Source organism: Fundulus heteroclitus, unplaced genomic scaffold (genome assembly GCF_011125445.2).
Source record: "Fundulus heteroclitus isolate FHET01 unplaced genomic scaffold, MU-UCD_Fhet_4.1 scaffold_549, whole genome shotgun sequence".
Classification (NCBI taxonomy): Eukaryota; Metazoa; Chordata; class Actinopteri; order Cyprinodontiformes; family Fundulidae; genus Fundulus; species Fundulus heteroclitus.
Window position 1 is genome coordinate 27303 of NW_023396977.1, and position 14907 is coordinate 42209.

The 14907-nt window shown below is 39.3% G+C and overlaps 1 protein-coding gene across 1 annotated transcript; it reads left to right on the forward strand.

Moving 5' to 3' along the window:
• Window positions 1-966: 966 nt before the first annotated feature.
• LOC105921168 (tRNA-dihydrouridine(20) synthase [NAD(P)+]-like) lies at window positions 967-13683 on the forward strand (the record flags this gene model as incomplete). Its single annotated transcript, XM_036132817.1, has 3 exons — window positions 967-1173; window positions 13293-13414; window positions 13539-13683. Coding segments are annotated over 3 exons (474 nt in total), but the record flags the coding sequence as incomplete, so codon positions are not given.
• Window positions 13684-14907: the final 1224 nt, after the last annotated feature.

The window sequence follows — 14907 nt, forward strand, 5'->3', positions numbered from 1 at the left end:
GGTCGGATAATTCCCCTGCATTAGAGCTGTTTTAACTTTTTAGTCTCTTAACATGATGAACAGGTGGAAGACACAAAAAATAACAAATCCTTCCACCAGCTAAGCTCCTGGTGTTTTTCAACAATGGTTCCGTTAAATACAACATATACATGCATGTGCGTGCACTTGGGGATAAAATCTGTGCTTTACAGTGATCACCAATGGGTACTCTTTGCCATTGTATATGGCATATACTTTTGCAATGCTTTAGGTCATATGAACTGTAGGTAATAAGTGACAGAATGTAGATGTGCATAGGCACTCGTGAATGTGTACATGTAGTTTTATATGTACAGTACATTGATTTATTTGTCCTTACTAAATGGACTTTGATAATCAACTGAGGCCTATGTTGTTTGTATGAAAGAAATTCATAAATTGGTAATATATTTTATTTCCAGAAACCTTAACAGTCCAACCTAATAAACAGTAACAAATTACACAAAGCCAGATTCAAAATGGAAAATAATCAGTTTTGCATTGCCAGAGCGCAAGTTTTTATTGCAATTCTGCTGATCACCCCATAATTGCAGTTTCTTTGCAAATGTGGCACAATTTTAAACAAAAATAAAAAAGGCTATACAAAGGTATTTTATTTATTGCTAAGAAGCATTGTTGCTGTTTAGGTTTGTTTTTCAATTCAGTTTATTTATTTAATGGCAATTCTAAACAAACATCTCAAGACACTTTTTTGTAAAAATCTGCTTACAACAAAGAAATAATTGATCGCACAGAAAATAACCTCACTGTTTTGTGCTTTGTTGTTCCCTGCCTATGCTTTTGCGGGCAGCTAAATTTGCAGTGGAAAATTAATTTACCTTCTTTGAGACCTTCTTTTGTATGGTGGGATTACATTGGGTTGTTTTATTGGTTATTTATTGTTTTCCCTGTTTTTTTTTTCCTCCTTTGTATTTTACCTAAACCCAGCTTGTAAACTTGTTTAAACTTTATCACCTCTCCTCCAGTGGAGGTTCTCTAGATTTGGTGAAGAACTACGGTGATATCGAGAAGTTCAGAAAGGCAACGGGTGCCTCCTCCGTCATGTTGGCCCGTGCTGCCATGTGGAATCCATCTGTGTTCAGCAGCCAGGGACCACTTCCTGTGGGAAAAGTCATGGAGGAATACATTAAATATGTAAGTTATTTTCACACAAATCTGAAAATGGGGAGAGATGACATCTTACATTTTTATTCTCAGCGAACAACACTAGAAGATACAGTTTTCTTTTGAACATCAGAGAGTATACGGTAATTTTAGTCCGACTGATACAGATGGGTAAAGTAATTGTTGGCTTTCATCAAGATTTTCCAGCTCCTCTACAATCTGGTGCAGGGGGTGGAAGGCATTGTCCATGATGGATGTCAGCTTGAACAACACCCTCTTCTCTGCTACTTTGTCCCCTGAGTCCAGAGTGCTGCCCAGGACAGAAGTGGGCCTTCTCACCAGCTTATTCAGCCTCTTTCTGTCCTGCTCTGCGCAGCCAGGGACCCAGCAGACGACAGCGTAGAGGAGTGCTGAGGCCACCACGGAGTCATAAAACATTTTTAGCAGGGGCCTACTCACACCAAAGGACCTCAACCTCCTGAGGAGGTGGAGGCGGCTTTGGCCCTTCTTGTACAGAGCTTTGGTGTTATGAGTCCAGTCCAGTTTATTGTTGACGTGAACACCCAGGTATTTGAAACTCTCCTCAGTTTCTATGTTCTGCCCCTGGATGTTCACGGGAGAGTGAGGTGGGGGTCTTCTTCTGAAGTCGATCACCATCTCCTTGGGCTTACTGGTGTTTAGACAAAGGTGGTTCTTCTCACATCAGTCCACAAAGTCCATGATGACCTACCAGTACTCCAGCTCGTTCCCCTCCGACCTGCCACCCCAGCAGGACGAAGCTGGTGTGTAAACTGACATCCTTCAGTTTACTTAAGGTAGAACCTCTGTCTGCTGTGTACAGCTTGAACAAGAGTTGAATGTGGTGGACAATGTTTGGGTAATTGGAGGGCCTATGATGCAAGTTAAGTGATATCAGTGTTCACATAAAAAATGCAACAAAATGTCACACTGCTCAACCTCACGTTTAAAGAATTTAAACCAACTCCTGGCTGTCTCGCCACGTTTATGTAGCACTTTTAACCTCAATGTTATGAAGAAACCACATTATCAAGGTTCAGAAAGTTCAATTCAGTTTTATTTATATAGCACCAATTCATGATACATGTCATCTGAAGGCACTTTCCAAAGTCAAATTCAATCACATTATACAGATTGGATCAGATTATACAGATTGGTCAAAAATGTTCCTATCTAAGGAAACACAGTATATGGCATCAAGTTTTGACAAGCAGCATTCACTCCTCCTGAAAGAGCATAGAGCCACAGGAACAGTCATCAGCATTGTCCATGGCTTCGCAGCAATCCCTCATACTGAGCAAGCATGAAGCGGCAGTGGAGAGGAAAACTACCCTTTAACGGGAAGGAAAAACCCCAAACGGCCTAAACAGGGTCCCAAACAAATCGCTATAACTGAAAAAGTATAAAAGATATTAAAATCGTTATTTCACCATGAGTATAGGCAGGCCTTGGAGAACAACTGTGGTTATTTTTATGTTTGTACAAAAATCAGTGTAGGCGTGGCGACCATGATTTGGAAAAATTTTTGTCTCAAGCTTTCTTCAACGATTTTCAGATTTGCTACCCCCAAACAAATTGTTCCCACAGCAGGACAACAAAATTCCTTTTTTGTGAGTGCCAGAAGTTACTCAACATGAATCTGTGAAAGTCTCATGCCTGTACATCAAACGGTTTAGGAGAGGCGACAATGCGATAACATGTGTCGTTTGGGATTTTCAGCTGTGACTTTTGAAGACTTTTTGGGGCGATTTCCGAAAAAACTATAAATCTCACACCAATGAGGCTTACATTTTCTGAATCCAGAAAAAAATACCTACATTTTGGTGTATAATTTGTTGTGATTGTGAAATTTTTCCTAATGTTAGAGTGCGTCAATCATTTTGGAGGCTTTCTCTCTACCTGATTCCATTCATTCCTATGGGATTTTTGGCCGTGGTTTTTCGCTAATTACATCGCTATGATAACTCGAAATAGCACACTTCACGGAATCGAGATGCACGTTTTGATATGTACATTGTGGGGGTAGACCCTACGGTTTGGGCCTCATTAACGGTGACAGAAGAAAAATATATAATAAAGAAATCCATTTAGAGGTGTAGAACAATAGGTGCCTGCCATGCATCTGTATGAGAGACGGTGCATTGCTCCTCATTGCAAATAACTATGGCAGGCCCCAACAATATTATTACATCCTAACATCATATTTCATCTCCGTCTGATGGCGCAGTACCTTAGCTGGCTACACCCTAAACACCTAGCAGGCTACCTGAGCTAGCATAGCAGAGCTACCCGCGATTAGCATTAGCACGGTAATTAGCGATCTTTTTCAAAGTTATTTCTTCATATAACATAATTTCAATAATATTAACATAATGATACACAGTACCACAGTGGGTCAACACATTGGATAATAACTGACTGGTTTTATGAAACTGTCACAGCAAACAACATCCTCACAAAAGTCAACACCAACAAGGTAATAACCAAGGCCTAGCACGTTGCTCTGCTCTTACCGGAGTTTACAGAGGGCTTATATACAGTCGAAGTAACTCCTCTCTCTTCCTCTCAGATGAGAGAAGACTCTCTCCTAGTAACAGAAGATTTGTGAGCACTACACGGAGATTAATTGCTAATTTATGAGTTTTACTTTACCTTCATATCCAGGTACGTCAACTCAACAGATATGTTGCTCTTGACTCGGCACCACTATGTGGTCGGCAATAGTAAACATATGTCCACAATTATATCCATTATAAACTGTTAAATATTAAAACCTAAAAATGTAATGATAAGACTTTATTTATATATTATATTTCTGACTTCCCTGTGTGACAAGAACTATACTGTAAAATGTTTGCCAAGCATAATATACTACATTGTTTTAAATCTCTGATTATCTATTTACAAATTATCTAGCCATAATATATCAATTTTGTAATATAATTTTACCACATCCATTATGACTATGCTAGATATTGCTTATCTAATCTGAACAGATTTATTTGATGAACTAAACGTTATATACACAGATTCCAGTTTTTTTCATGTTAATAATAAATCTTCAATCTCCAGGGCCACTTGTGAAGTACAACATGGTTTAGTCCTTGGGCCAATTCTCTTTTCTATCTATCTATCTATCTATCTATCTATCTATCTATCTATCTATCTATCTATCTATCTATCTATCTATCTATCTATCTATCTATCTATCTATCTATCTATCTATCTATCTATCTATCTATCTATCTATCTATCTATCTATCTATCTATCTATCTATCTATCTATCTATCTATCTATCTATATATATATATATATATATATATATAATATATATATATATATATATATATATATATATATATATATATCCGTCTTCTTCCGCTTATTCGGGGTCGGGTCGTGGGGGTAGCAGCTTCAGTAGGGAGGCCCAGACGTCCCTCTCCCCGGCCACTTGGGCCAGTTCCTCAGGAGGAATCCCATGGCGTTCCCAGACCAGCCGGGAGACATAGTCCCTCCAGCGTGTCCTGGGTCTTCCCCCTGGGCCTCCTCCCGGTGGGACGTGACCGGAACACCTCACCGGGGAGGCGTCCAGGAGGCATCCTAACCAGATGCCCGAGACACCTCAACTGGCTCCTCTCGACGTGGAGCGGCTCTGGTTAATGTTAATATATATATATTTATATATATTTATTTATTTATTTATTTATTTATTTATTAACATTAAATTGGCCTCTGGTACTAAAGTAAAAAACCTTTGTGTTATTTATGTCCAAGACATGTCATTTAAATTCCATAATAAACAGGTTTTCAGAGTTTCCTTTTTTCACCTCTGGCATATTGCCAAAATTTGAAATATTCTGTCCTGGGGTGATGCTGAAAAACTAGTTGATGCATTTGTTACTTCAAGGTTGGACTATTGTAATATTTACTATCAGGAAGTCAATAAAATGCAGTTCAAAGCCTTCAGCTGATCCAAAATGCTGAAGCAAGAGATCTGATGAATATCAACAAGAGGGATCATATTTCTCCATTTTTAGCTTTCCTGCTAAATCAAGAATAGCCTTTAAAATTCTCCTTCTCATGTATAAAGCCCTTAATAAAAAAGCTCTATCATTTATCAAAACTCTGTTTATCCGGTATGTTCCTAACAGAGCACTTCGCTCTCAGACTGCAGGTCTGCTGGTGGTTCCTAGAGTCTCTAAAAGTAGAATGGGAGGCAGATCCTTTAGTTATCAGGCTCCTCTCCAGTGGAACCAACTACCAGTTTTGGTCCGTGAGGCAGACACCCTGTCTATTTTTAAGACTAGGCATAAAACTTTCCTTTTTGACAAAGCTTATAGTTAGAGTGGCTTAGGTTACCTTGATCTATCTCTATAGTTATGCTACTATAGGCTTATACCCCGCTTACACTACCTTTTTTTTAACCGAGCCGAGACCAGTCCAAGCTCGGTAACCTAGATAACTATCGAGTGTAAATGGAACGCAAACTGAACTGAACCGAGCTAGACACAACCGGACAGCGGTAAATGCTGCCCAGTTCCAGGTGTGAGCTCGGCCTGTTTTTTTTCTAGCCCGGTTATCTGATAACGAAGAGCGCATGAGCAGACCGCGTCATCCCCTTACAGTTAGCCGACTGTGCGCGTTTTTTCCGGCGTGTCTGGCTGCACGTCCCGATTCACACTCCATTCCAGTAGTTGCCGGTAATGCCCCTCCAGAAGTAGCTTGCCAACCACCGTAAAATAGAAGAAGAAGAAAAACTGTAAGCAACAATCGAAATCTTGTCCACGCTACATTTTAAAGAATGGCTTCAAAAGAGCGTGATGCGACCTGGGATGATGCCGAGACTGAGGCTGTTATTACAGTTTGAGCGGAGGACGGTATCCAGGGGATATTGGAGGACGCTAAACACAATCATAAATAATAATAATAAACTACTTACAAAACATAAAATATTTCTGCCAATGTAAAGCTAATTTTGATTTGCAAAGTAACAACAGAGAGCATTTCTTATATCGTTGGTATTGTTAATATCAGGATTATTATCTCCATTGACCAAATTGTTACTAGGTGGCTGATTTGCCTCGAAGGCCCGCTGATCAAGGACATCCTCTCCTTGGGTCTCACAGATATTGTGTAGGCAGCTATGACATTCGGAACATTTGATGTCTTGTTGTCGATTCGCTTCAAAAGCCTTCTCCATCTCCCTTTTAGCCGCCCAAAAGTTTTCTCTACCACCATCCTGTTACGGCTATGGATGAGGTTGTATTTTATTTGGGCTTCAGTTGTCCCTGCATTTTCTGGATAAGGTTTCATCATCCAGGTTAGGAGAGGGTATGCTGGATCGCCAAGTATAACGGGAGGTACCATCACACCATCATTTTCTGTTTGAAGATGGGGAAACACACCATTTTCCCAAAACTGGTATAGCTGGGAGTTAACTAAAACACGAGCATCATGAGTGCTTCCTGGCCATCCAACACAGAGATCTCTAAACATATACCTGTCGTCTACAAGTGCTTGCATATTAATACTATACCAGCCCTTTCTATTAAAATAATCAACTCGGCTCTCCTTTGGGGCGAAAATGTGTATGTGAGCCATCAATAGCACCTATGCAAGTAGGGTATCCCCATTTTTCTTTAAATGACTCCATAATATTTGTAGCCTTTATATCAGTGGGTAGCTTCACAAACTGTGGTGTGAGATGATAACATATTGCCTCACAAACATCCTTGACAAAGATGCACAGTGAGGCGCTGGATATTCCAAAAAGGTGAGCAATGGTCCGATAATCTGATGTGGTTCCCAGAAACCACAAGACAGCACCAACTTTCTGCTCCATAGGAATAGGCTGTCGCATCCTGGTTTCTGCCTTGGAGATATAAGGCCTGAGCGACTCACAATGCCATCGGAAGGTTCTGTAGCTCATTCTGAAAAAAAAAAATTCACAATATTAGTGTTAGTTATTATACACAGTTCTTTGTACATTTTTCGCCTTATTAATTCGGTAATCAATCAAAACAAATAATGGTGTCATTAATTGAATTGCTTTTCGGGGAAAAACATGGGCCAGTCAGCTGAAGTATTAATAACTTAAACAAAACAATAGCCTATCATATAAAAATGGGAGAAAATCAGCTATTTTTTCTGCAATTATTACCTGAAGTTTTCGATCCATTGCTGAGGGTTGAACGTCTCTCTTACAATATACGCTCCGCTCTCTCATCCAACAGTTCTGTAAGCACAACAAAAATAAGGGAGACTTAAATAAAACCGAATAATACATAATACAACGTGATCAGCTGGTGGAAGCAACAGTTAATAAGCCTCCGTAATGATGAAATTTCAGACATTCATAAAAATACTAGCTTCCTTACCGTGCCACACAATTTCAAAAGCTGATCCTGCTTAGCAGCGTGATGAACCTCAGCATCTGTCGTTTCCGGCGTCTGTGAACCCGGAGTAGACGTTCGTTTGTCTCATCCACTTCCCAAAAGCCGACTCGCTCAAGTAAATTCACCAATGGTTGCCGTCTTTGCCGAAATATCACAATAATACTCGAGCATAACATCCTGAATGTTACGGGCGCCGCCATTTTGAATTGCTTGGTCCCGCCTTCAATCCCAGAGAGCAGTAGTACCGTAGATAGTTACTAGGAGGCAAGGAGCAACCAAGGAACCGAGATAGCTTGGTGTGTAAAGGGTTGTCAGAACGAGGCTTGGCTTGGTTAACTCATCCAAGCTCGGACCGAGCTCGGCTCGGATCGGTTTAACAAGGGTAGTGTAAATGGGGCTTTAGGCTGCTGGAGGACATTAGGGTCTATTTCTCTCACTCTGCTGAGTTTTCCCACTGTTCTCGAATTTGCATTGCTTGTTGTCATTTCAGTCTTTAACTTTTTGTTCTATGTCATTTTTCTCTTCAAAGTAGGTACACCTGGTCTGGTGTTCTGTTAGCTGTGACATCATCCAAAGAAGACAGATCACCTGCTGTTACCATATAACATAGAAAAGATTCCTGGATTAATGTGTGTTTTTCTTTCCACTTTTCCTTCATGCTTGCTCAGTATGAGGGATTGCTGCAAAACCATGGACAATGCAAACGACCCTGTCCCTGTGGCTCTACGCTCTTTCAGGAGGAGTGTATGCTGCTTGTTAGCACTTGATGCATTCTACTGAGTTTCCTTAGATAGGACATTTTTTGACCAATCTTTATAATTCAATTCAATTCAATTTTATTTATATAGCGCCAAATCATGAAACATGTCATCTCAAGGCACTTTACAAAGTCAAGTTCAATCATATTATACAGATTGGGTCAGATTATACAGATTGGTCAAAAATGTCCTATATAAGGAAACCAGTTGATTGCATCAAAGTCCCGACAAGCAGCATTCACTCCTGGGGAAGCGTAGAGCCACAGGAAGAGTCATCTGCATTGTACATGGCTTTGCTGCAATCCCTCATACTGAGCAAGCATGAAGCGACAGTGGGAAGAAAAACCACCCATTAACGGGAAGGAAAAACCTCCGGCAGAACCGGGCTCAGTATGAACGGTCATCTGCCTCGACCGACTGGGGTTACAGAAGACAGAACAGAGACACAACAAGAGAAACAAAAAAGCACAGAAGCACACATTGATCCAGTAATCTGCTCTACATTAGATGGAAGTAGCGGGCGAGCCGTCTTCTCTGGATGATGTCACAGTTAACAGAACGCCAGACCAGGTGTACCTACTATGAAGAAAAAGAGAGAGAGCAAAAAGTTAAAAGCTGAAATGACGACAGTCATTTTAATGTAATACAATGCAAAACTGGAGAACAGTAGACTGAAGAACAGTAGAAATCAGTAGAGTGAGAAAATTAGACCCTGATGTCCTCCAGCAGCCTAGGCCTATCACAGCACAACTATAGAGATAGCTCAGGGTATGAGCCACTCTAACTATAAGCTTTGTCAAAAAGGAAAGTTTTAACATTAGTCTTAAAAATAGATAGGGTGTCTGCCTCACGGACCAAAACTGGGAGTTGGTTCCACAGGAGAGGAGCCTGATAGCTAAAGGATCTGCCTCCCATTCTACTTTTAGAGACTCTAGGAACCACCAGCAGACCTGCAGTCTGAGAGCGAAGTGCTCTGTTAGGAACATACGGGGTAATCAGAGCTCTGATATATGATGGAGCTTGATTATTAAGGGCTTTATACGTTAGAAGGAGAATTTTAAATTCTATTCTTGATTTAACAGGAAGCCAATGAAGGGAAGCTAAAATTGGAGACATATGATCCCTCTTGTTGATTTTCATCAGAACTCTTGCCGCAGCATTTTGAATCAGCTGAAGACTTTCGAACTGCATTTTGTGGACTTCCTGATAGTAAAGAATTACAATAGTCCAGCCTTGAAGTAACAAATGCATGGACTAGTTTTTCAGCATCACTCCTGGACAGAATGTTTCTAATTTTGGCGATATTCCGGAGGTGAAAAAAGGAAACTCTGGAAACCTGTTTAATATGGGATTTAAATGACATGTCTTGGTCGAAAACAACACCAAGATTTTTAACTTTATTACCAGAGGCCAAGTTAATGCCATCCAGATTAAGGGATTGATTAAGAACTTTATTTTTTGAAGACTCTGGCCCAAAGATTACAACTTCTGTCTTGTCAGAATTTAAATGCAGGAAATTTAAAGTCATCCAGCTTTTGATGTCATCAAGTCATGACTGCAGTCGAAGTAACTGATTGGATTCATCAGGATTTATGGATAAATATAGCTGAGTGTCATCAGCATAACAGTGGAAAATTAATCCCATGCTGTCTGATAATTTTGCCAATCGGAAGCATATATATAGTAAATAGAATTGGTCCAAGGACTGAACCCTGTGGTACTCCACAAGTGACCCTAGAGTTTGAGGAAGATTTATTATTAACATGAACAAACTGGAATCTGTCCGACAGATAAGATTTAAACCAGCCTAATGCTTTTCCCTTAATACCTACAGTATGCTCAAGTCTTTGTAGGAGAATATTGTGATCAACTGTATCAAATGCAGCACTGAGATCTAACAGGACAAGTATAGACACAAGTCCATTATCTGAGGCCATGAGAATATCATTGGTGACCTTCACCAGAGCTGTTTCAGTGCTGTGATGAGCTCTGAAGCCTGACTGAAACTCCTCAAGTAGGTCATTACTTTGTAAATGTTCACATAGTTGATTAGCAACTACTTTCTCAAGAATTTTAGATAAGAAAAGAAGATTAGATATAGGTCTGTAATTTACTAACTCATCTTGATCAAGAGATGGTTTCTTAAGTAAAGGTTTAATAACAGCTACTTTAAAAGCCTGTGGTACATATCCATTTACCAAGGATAGATTAATCATGTCTAAAATAGGACCACTGATCAGAGGGAATACCTCCTTAAACAACTTGGTTGGGATTGGGTCTAAATACAGGTAGAAGGTTTAGATGAAGCTAAAATTTTAGATAGCTCAAAAAGCTCTACTGCTTTTAAACAGTTCAGACACTGCACAGGTTCTAAGGATTCCTCCAATGCTGCCTCACTTACTGAGGATGAGGTAATCATGTTTGGGAGGATGCCAATTATTTTATTTTAAATGGAATCAATTTTATTTATGAAGAATCCCATAAAATCATTACTGCTAAGAGCTAAGAGAATGGATGGATCAACAGAGCTGTGGCTCTGGGTAAGTTTGGCAACTGTACTGAAGAGAAATCTAGGATTATTCTTATTCTCCTCAATTAATGATGAAAAATATGCTGCTCTAACTCTGCGAAGGGTCTTGTTATACAACAATAGACTGTTCTTCCAGATTAAGTAGGATTCCTCTTGGTGTGTAGAGCGCCATTTTCTCTCCAATTTCCTAACATTGTGCTTCAAGGAACGCAGCTCTGAATTAAACCAAGGAGCCAGCTTCCTGTGAATAATCACCTTCTTTTTCAAGGGAGCTACATTGTCTAATGCAGAACGCAATGACGAAGTCACACCGTTTACAAAGACATCTATTTGTGAATTGGAAGAAACAACATTGCTGCCATCTACAGGGCATTTCTGCAATATGGAGGATATTAAAAAGGGGACAGACTCTTTAAGTTTTGATACAGCATTATCCGATAAAGATCTACTATAATGGAACCCTCTTTTGGGGGTGGAGAACTCAGTTAGATTAAACTCAAATGTTATTAAAAAATGATCAGATAGGACAGGGTTGTGAGGAAATACTGTTAATTCTTCACAATCAATGCCATATGTCAGCACAAGGTCTAAAGCATGGAGCCAAGAGTGCGTCGGTTTATACACATTTTGAGCAAAACCAATTGAATCTAGGATAGTTTTAAAGGCTACACTAAGGTTATCACATTCTGTGTCAACATGGATGTTAAAATCACCCACTATAATAGCCTTATCAGTATTTAACACCAAATCAGATCCAATCTGAATAATGTGATTGAATTTGACTTTGGAAAGTGCCTTGAGATGACAGGTTTCATGAATTGGTGCTATATAAATAAAATTGAATTGAATTGAATTCTTCCTGTGCATATGTCAAGGCAATTTACAAAGTCGATTCAGTCAAAATATAAAGGAGGTTTTCTATCTAAGGAAATCCAGTGGAATGCATCGAGTCATTGACTTGCAGCATTCACTCCTCCAGAAAACGTGTGGCCACAGTGTACTGCCGCCTGCATAGTCGTTAACTTTGCAGCAATTTACATTGCTGTTTGGATGCTGTGCTGTGAGATAATGCTTGAAAATTTGACTGTACCAAAGAGAAAGGTGATGGACTGTATTGAGACAAGCTGGACTCTTTTCCAAAGGTTTGCTTTATTGTAAAAAAATATCTAGGATCGGTGGGATTGATCTATATGAGCATGATAACTTAAAGGATTTGCGTGACATTTAAGCCTGTTATTTGGTCGCAATCAATGGCATATGCCAGCATGAGGTCTGAAGGCAGGAATGCGTATAGTAATAAAGACCATATTAGGGTTATTACATTCAGTGTCAATATCATGTTTGCTTGCATGTTCCTCACACTTGAGCAACCTGCAGTTGGAGCACTGCTGTTTTTGGGTGCATTCACACCAGCCCTGTTTAGTTCACTTTTATTGGACTCTGGTTAATTTGCTCAGAAAATTTTATTTTTTTGGGGGAGGTGTGAATGCTCTGTCGAACTATGTTGCGGACCAAAACAGCAAACTCGGTCCACCCCAAAACCTTGGTCTGGGCTCGATTGAACTGGACTCTGAAGCGGATTGAATACATATGGGAATGCCAAGCGGACCGGAGGCCACTTCAAAAGCAGGAAGTGGACTACAGCACAGACCAATCTTTGTAAATACAACTGTAATTGAGCAAAAATACTGATGAAGTAAATCGTATACTGTAAATATCTTGCTCGATGTCTGTAAGCGTGACATCAGTTCATTGAAGCTGTATGTACCCCCTGCTCACACATCACCGCCACTTCATACTGAGACATCCAACCTGCCTTGTGTAAAATATAACAATCCCCATGGTCATCTGCCAAGTCCTTTGTGTATGCTGAGCCCACTGTTGAATTGTTCTTGTCTGGTACACTTGCCAAAAGTGTGCATTGCAACAACACGCTAAAATTTGTAGCCAGTGTATTTGGTTTACATTTTAACTGAAGAAGGAAGTTGCACTGTGTTGCTGACAAACCTCTTTTCTTCTATGTTTCTTGGTGCAGCATCCCCACGGCACCACCACAGGTTAACAAGTTGGCCATAAGGTTTGGTTCATTTGACAAGGTGCAGTGTGAAAGTAAACCACTCCATCTGAAAATTTGCAATTTTATCTCCAATCGAACGTAGTCTACCAGACTTTCAGGTGTGAAAATTACCTTAAAGCAAATGGAGGCCCATCTTCCTAGCTTCAGTTCGAGTCAGATGCGAATCAGTGATCCACCTATCACTGTCCTGGGTCAATAGTGGCTACTGCTTGGTGTGAGTAGAGTACTTGATGTGCTTTAAAACAGCAGCGCTCCAACTACTGGTTGTTCAAGTGTGAGCCACCATAATTGAAAAGAAAAGACTCCTGGATAGGTGTTAAAATGCTGACAATACACCTTAAATTTCATTAATTTTGTTTTCTGTTTACAGGCAATCAGATACGACAACCATGCTTTTAACACTAAGTATTGCTTGTGCCAAATGTTAAGAGACAAGGTGGAGTCTCCGCTAGGGAAGCAAGTGCAAGCGGCACAGACCAATGCTGAGATAAGGTACACAGCTTATTTTTTGAAAACTACATTTGGTTGCATAAACCAGACACAGAATGCCATATTATCAATAAGGTAGCTTAAGATGTTGTCTAAAGTAAAAATATGTGATTGCACTGTACTGCAGTGAGGCATATGGACTGCATAAGTTTTACGAGGGGATCCAACAACAGCTGCAGGCCAAGAGGGATGCCCTTCAGGGCAGCAGTAAGCCTGAAAAACCCATAATGGATGGAGACGTGACCACCATTTCTGTCAAGTTTGAACGGTAAGTCTGTCAGTGTTAACATTGAAACAAACCAAACACAAATAAGCTTTTATATATAAAAGAGTTCGATTATCCACCTCTGTAAGTGTAAGATTTGTTTTCTTTGGAACTAGTTTGTAAGCAGTTAGATATAAAATTATTACATCTTCTGACTGCAAATCCCGTTTTAGAAATGACATAACTTTTTTATATAGATATTATGTTTACATGGGTGATAAGGACTTAAACGTTTATCTCAACATTTTGTGGTATTTATTACAATAAGACTAAAAGGGATGTTGAGTTTTTATAAATCTATTGTTTGGAAATAACAGCATTTACCCTACCATTTTTCAAACTGGACTTTCCCCCTGCCAACAAGACAGCCTGCCTCCCCCAAGAAGATCATAGCAAAATTATTAAACGTCTGTAGTCTGTACATGCTTGCAGTTAATTTCATTTTTATTAATGTTACAATAACCTTTTTAAATAGATGACATTATCATTATCTCATTTAGAACCATCAAGATGTGAAAGTAGTAATGTAAAGTAGTTACTTTTGTGAAAGTAAAACATTACTACTTTCACATCTAAACTCGATTCCATTAAACAGTAATTCTCAATACACTAACTAAACAGCTCTATGGTCATTTCAAAATGTCCAACAAAAATTCTATTTGCTCTGATTGTCGCACATCGCCAAAAGTTCTGTCTGCTGAAAACAGCAATATACTTTCTTGAATCCATCACTGAAAACAATTCGGCTTTATTCTTATGAAACAAGTTTGTGTTGCTAAATAGATTGCATGAATGGATTATGTAAAACATATCCCAAATGTGATGGAGTTATGCCCAACATTATTTATAACTCTGGTAAATCCATATTTAAAGTGATTTTCATTCATTCAAGAAGGAGGAAAGAAACAAAGCAGGTATCTATCAAAACAACATTTAAGAATACATCATAGTAAAAGACAAAATTCCTTGGGGAAACACTGATTAGTGTGTTGGTGATTGTATGTCACTGCATTCAAAGCTAGACAAACAAAAACACTGCTATTAAGAATTTTTTTTATCATTTTATTGGTGTTCTCATGGAACCAACGGAACACATAAATAATATTAATAATACATTTTCTTTCAAGCGCCTTTCAAAACACTCAAGGACACTGTACGGGTAAAAACAATGAGTGGTAAAAGCAAGATCGTCATTATTAAAAGAAACAACACAAACTACACACAGGAAAGT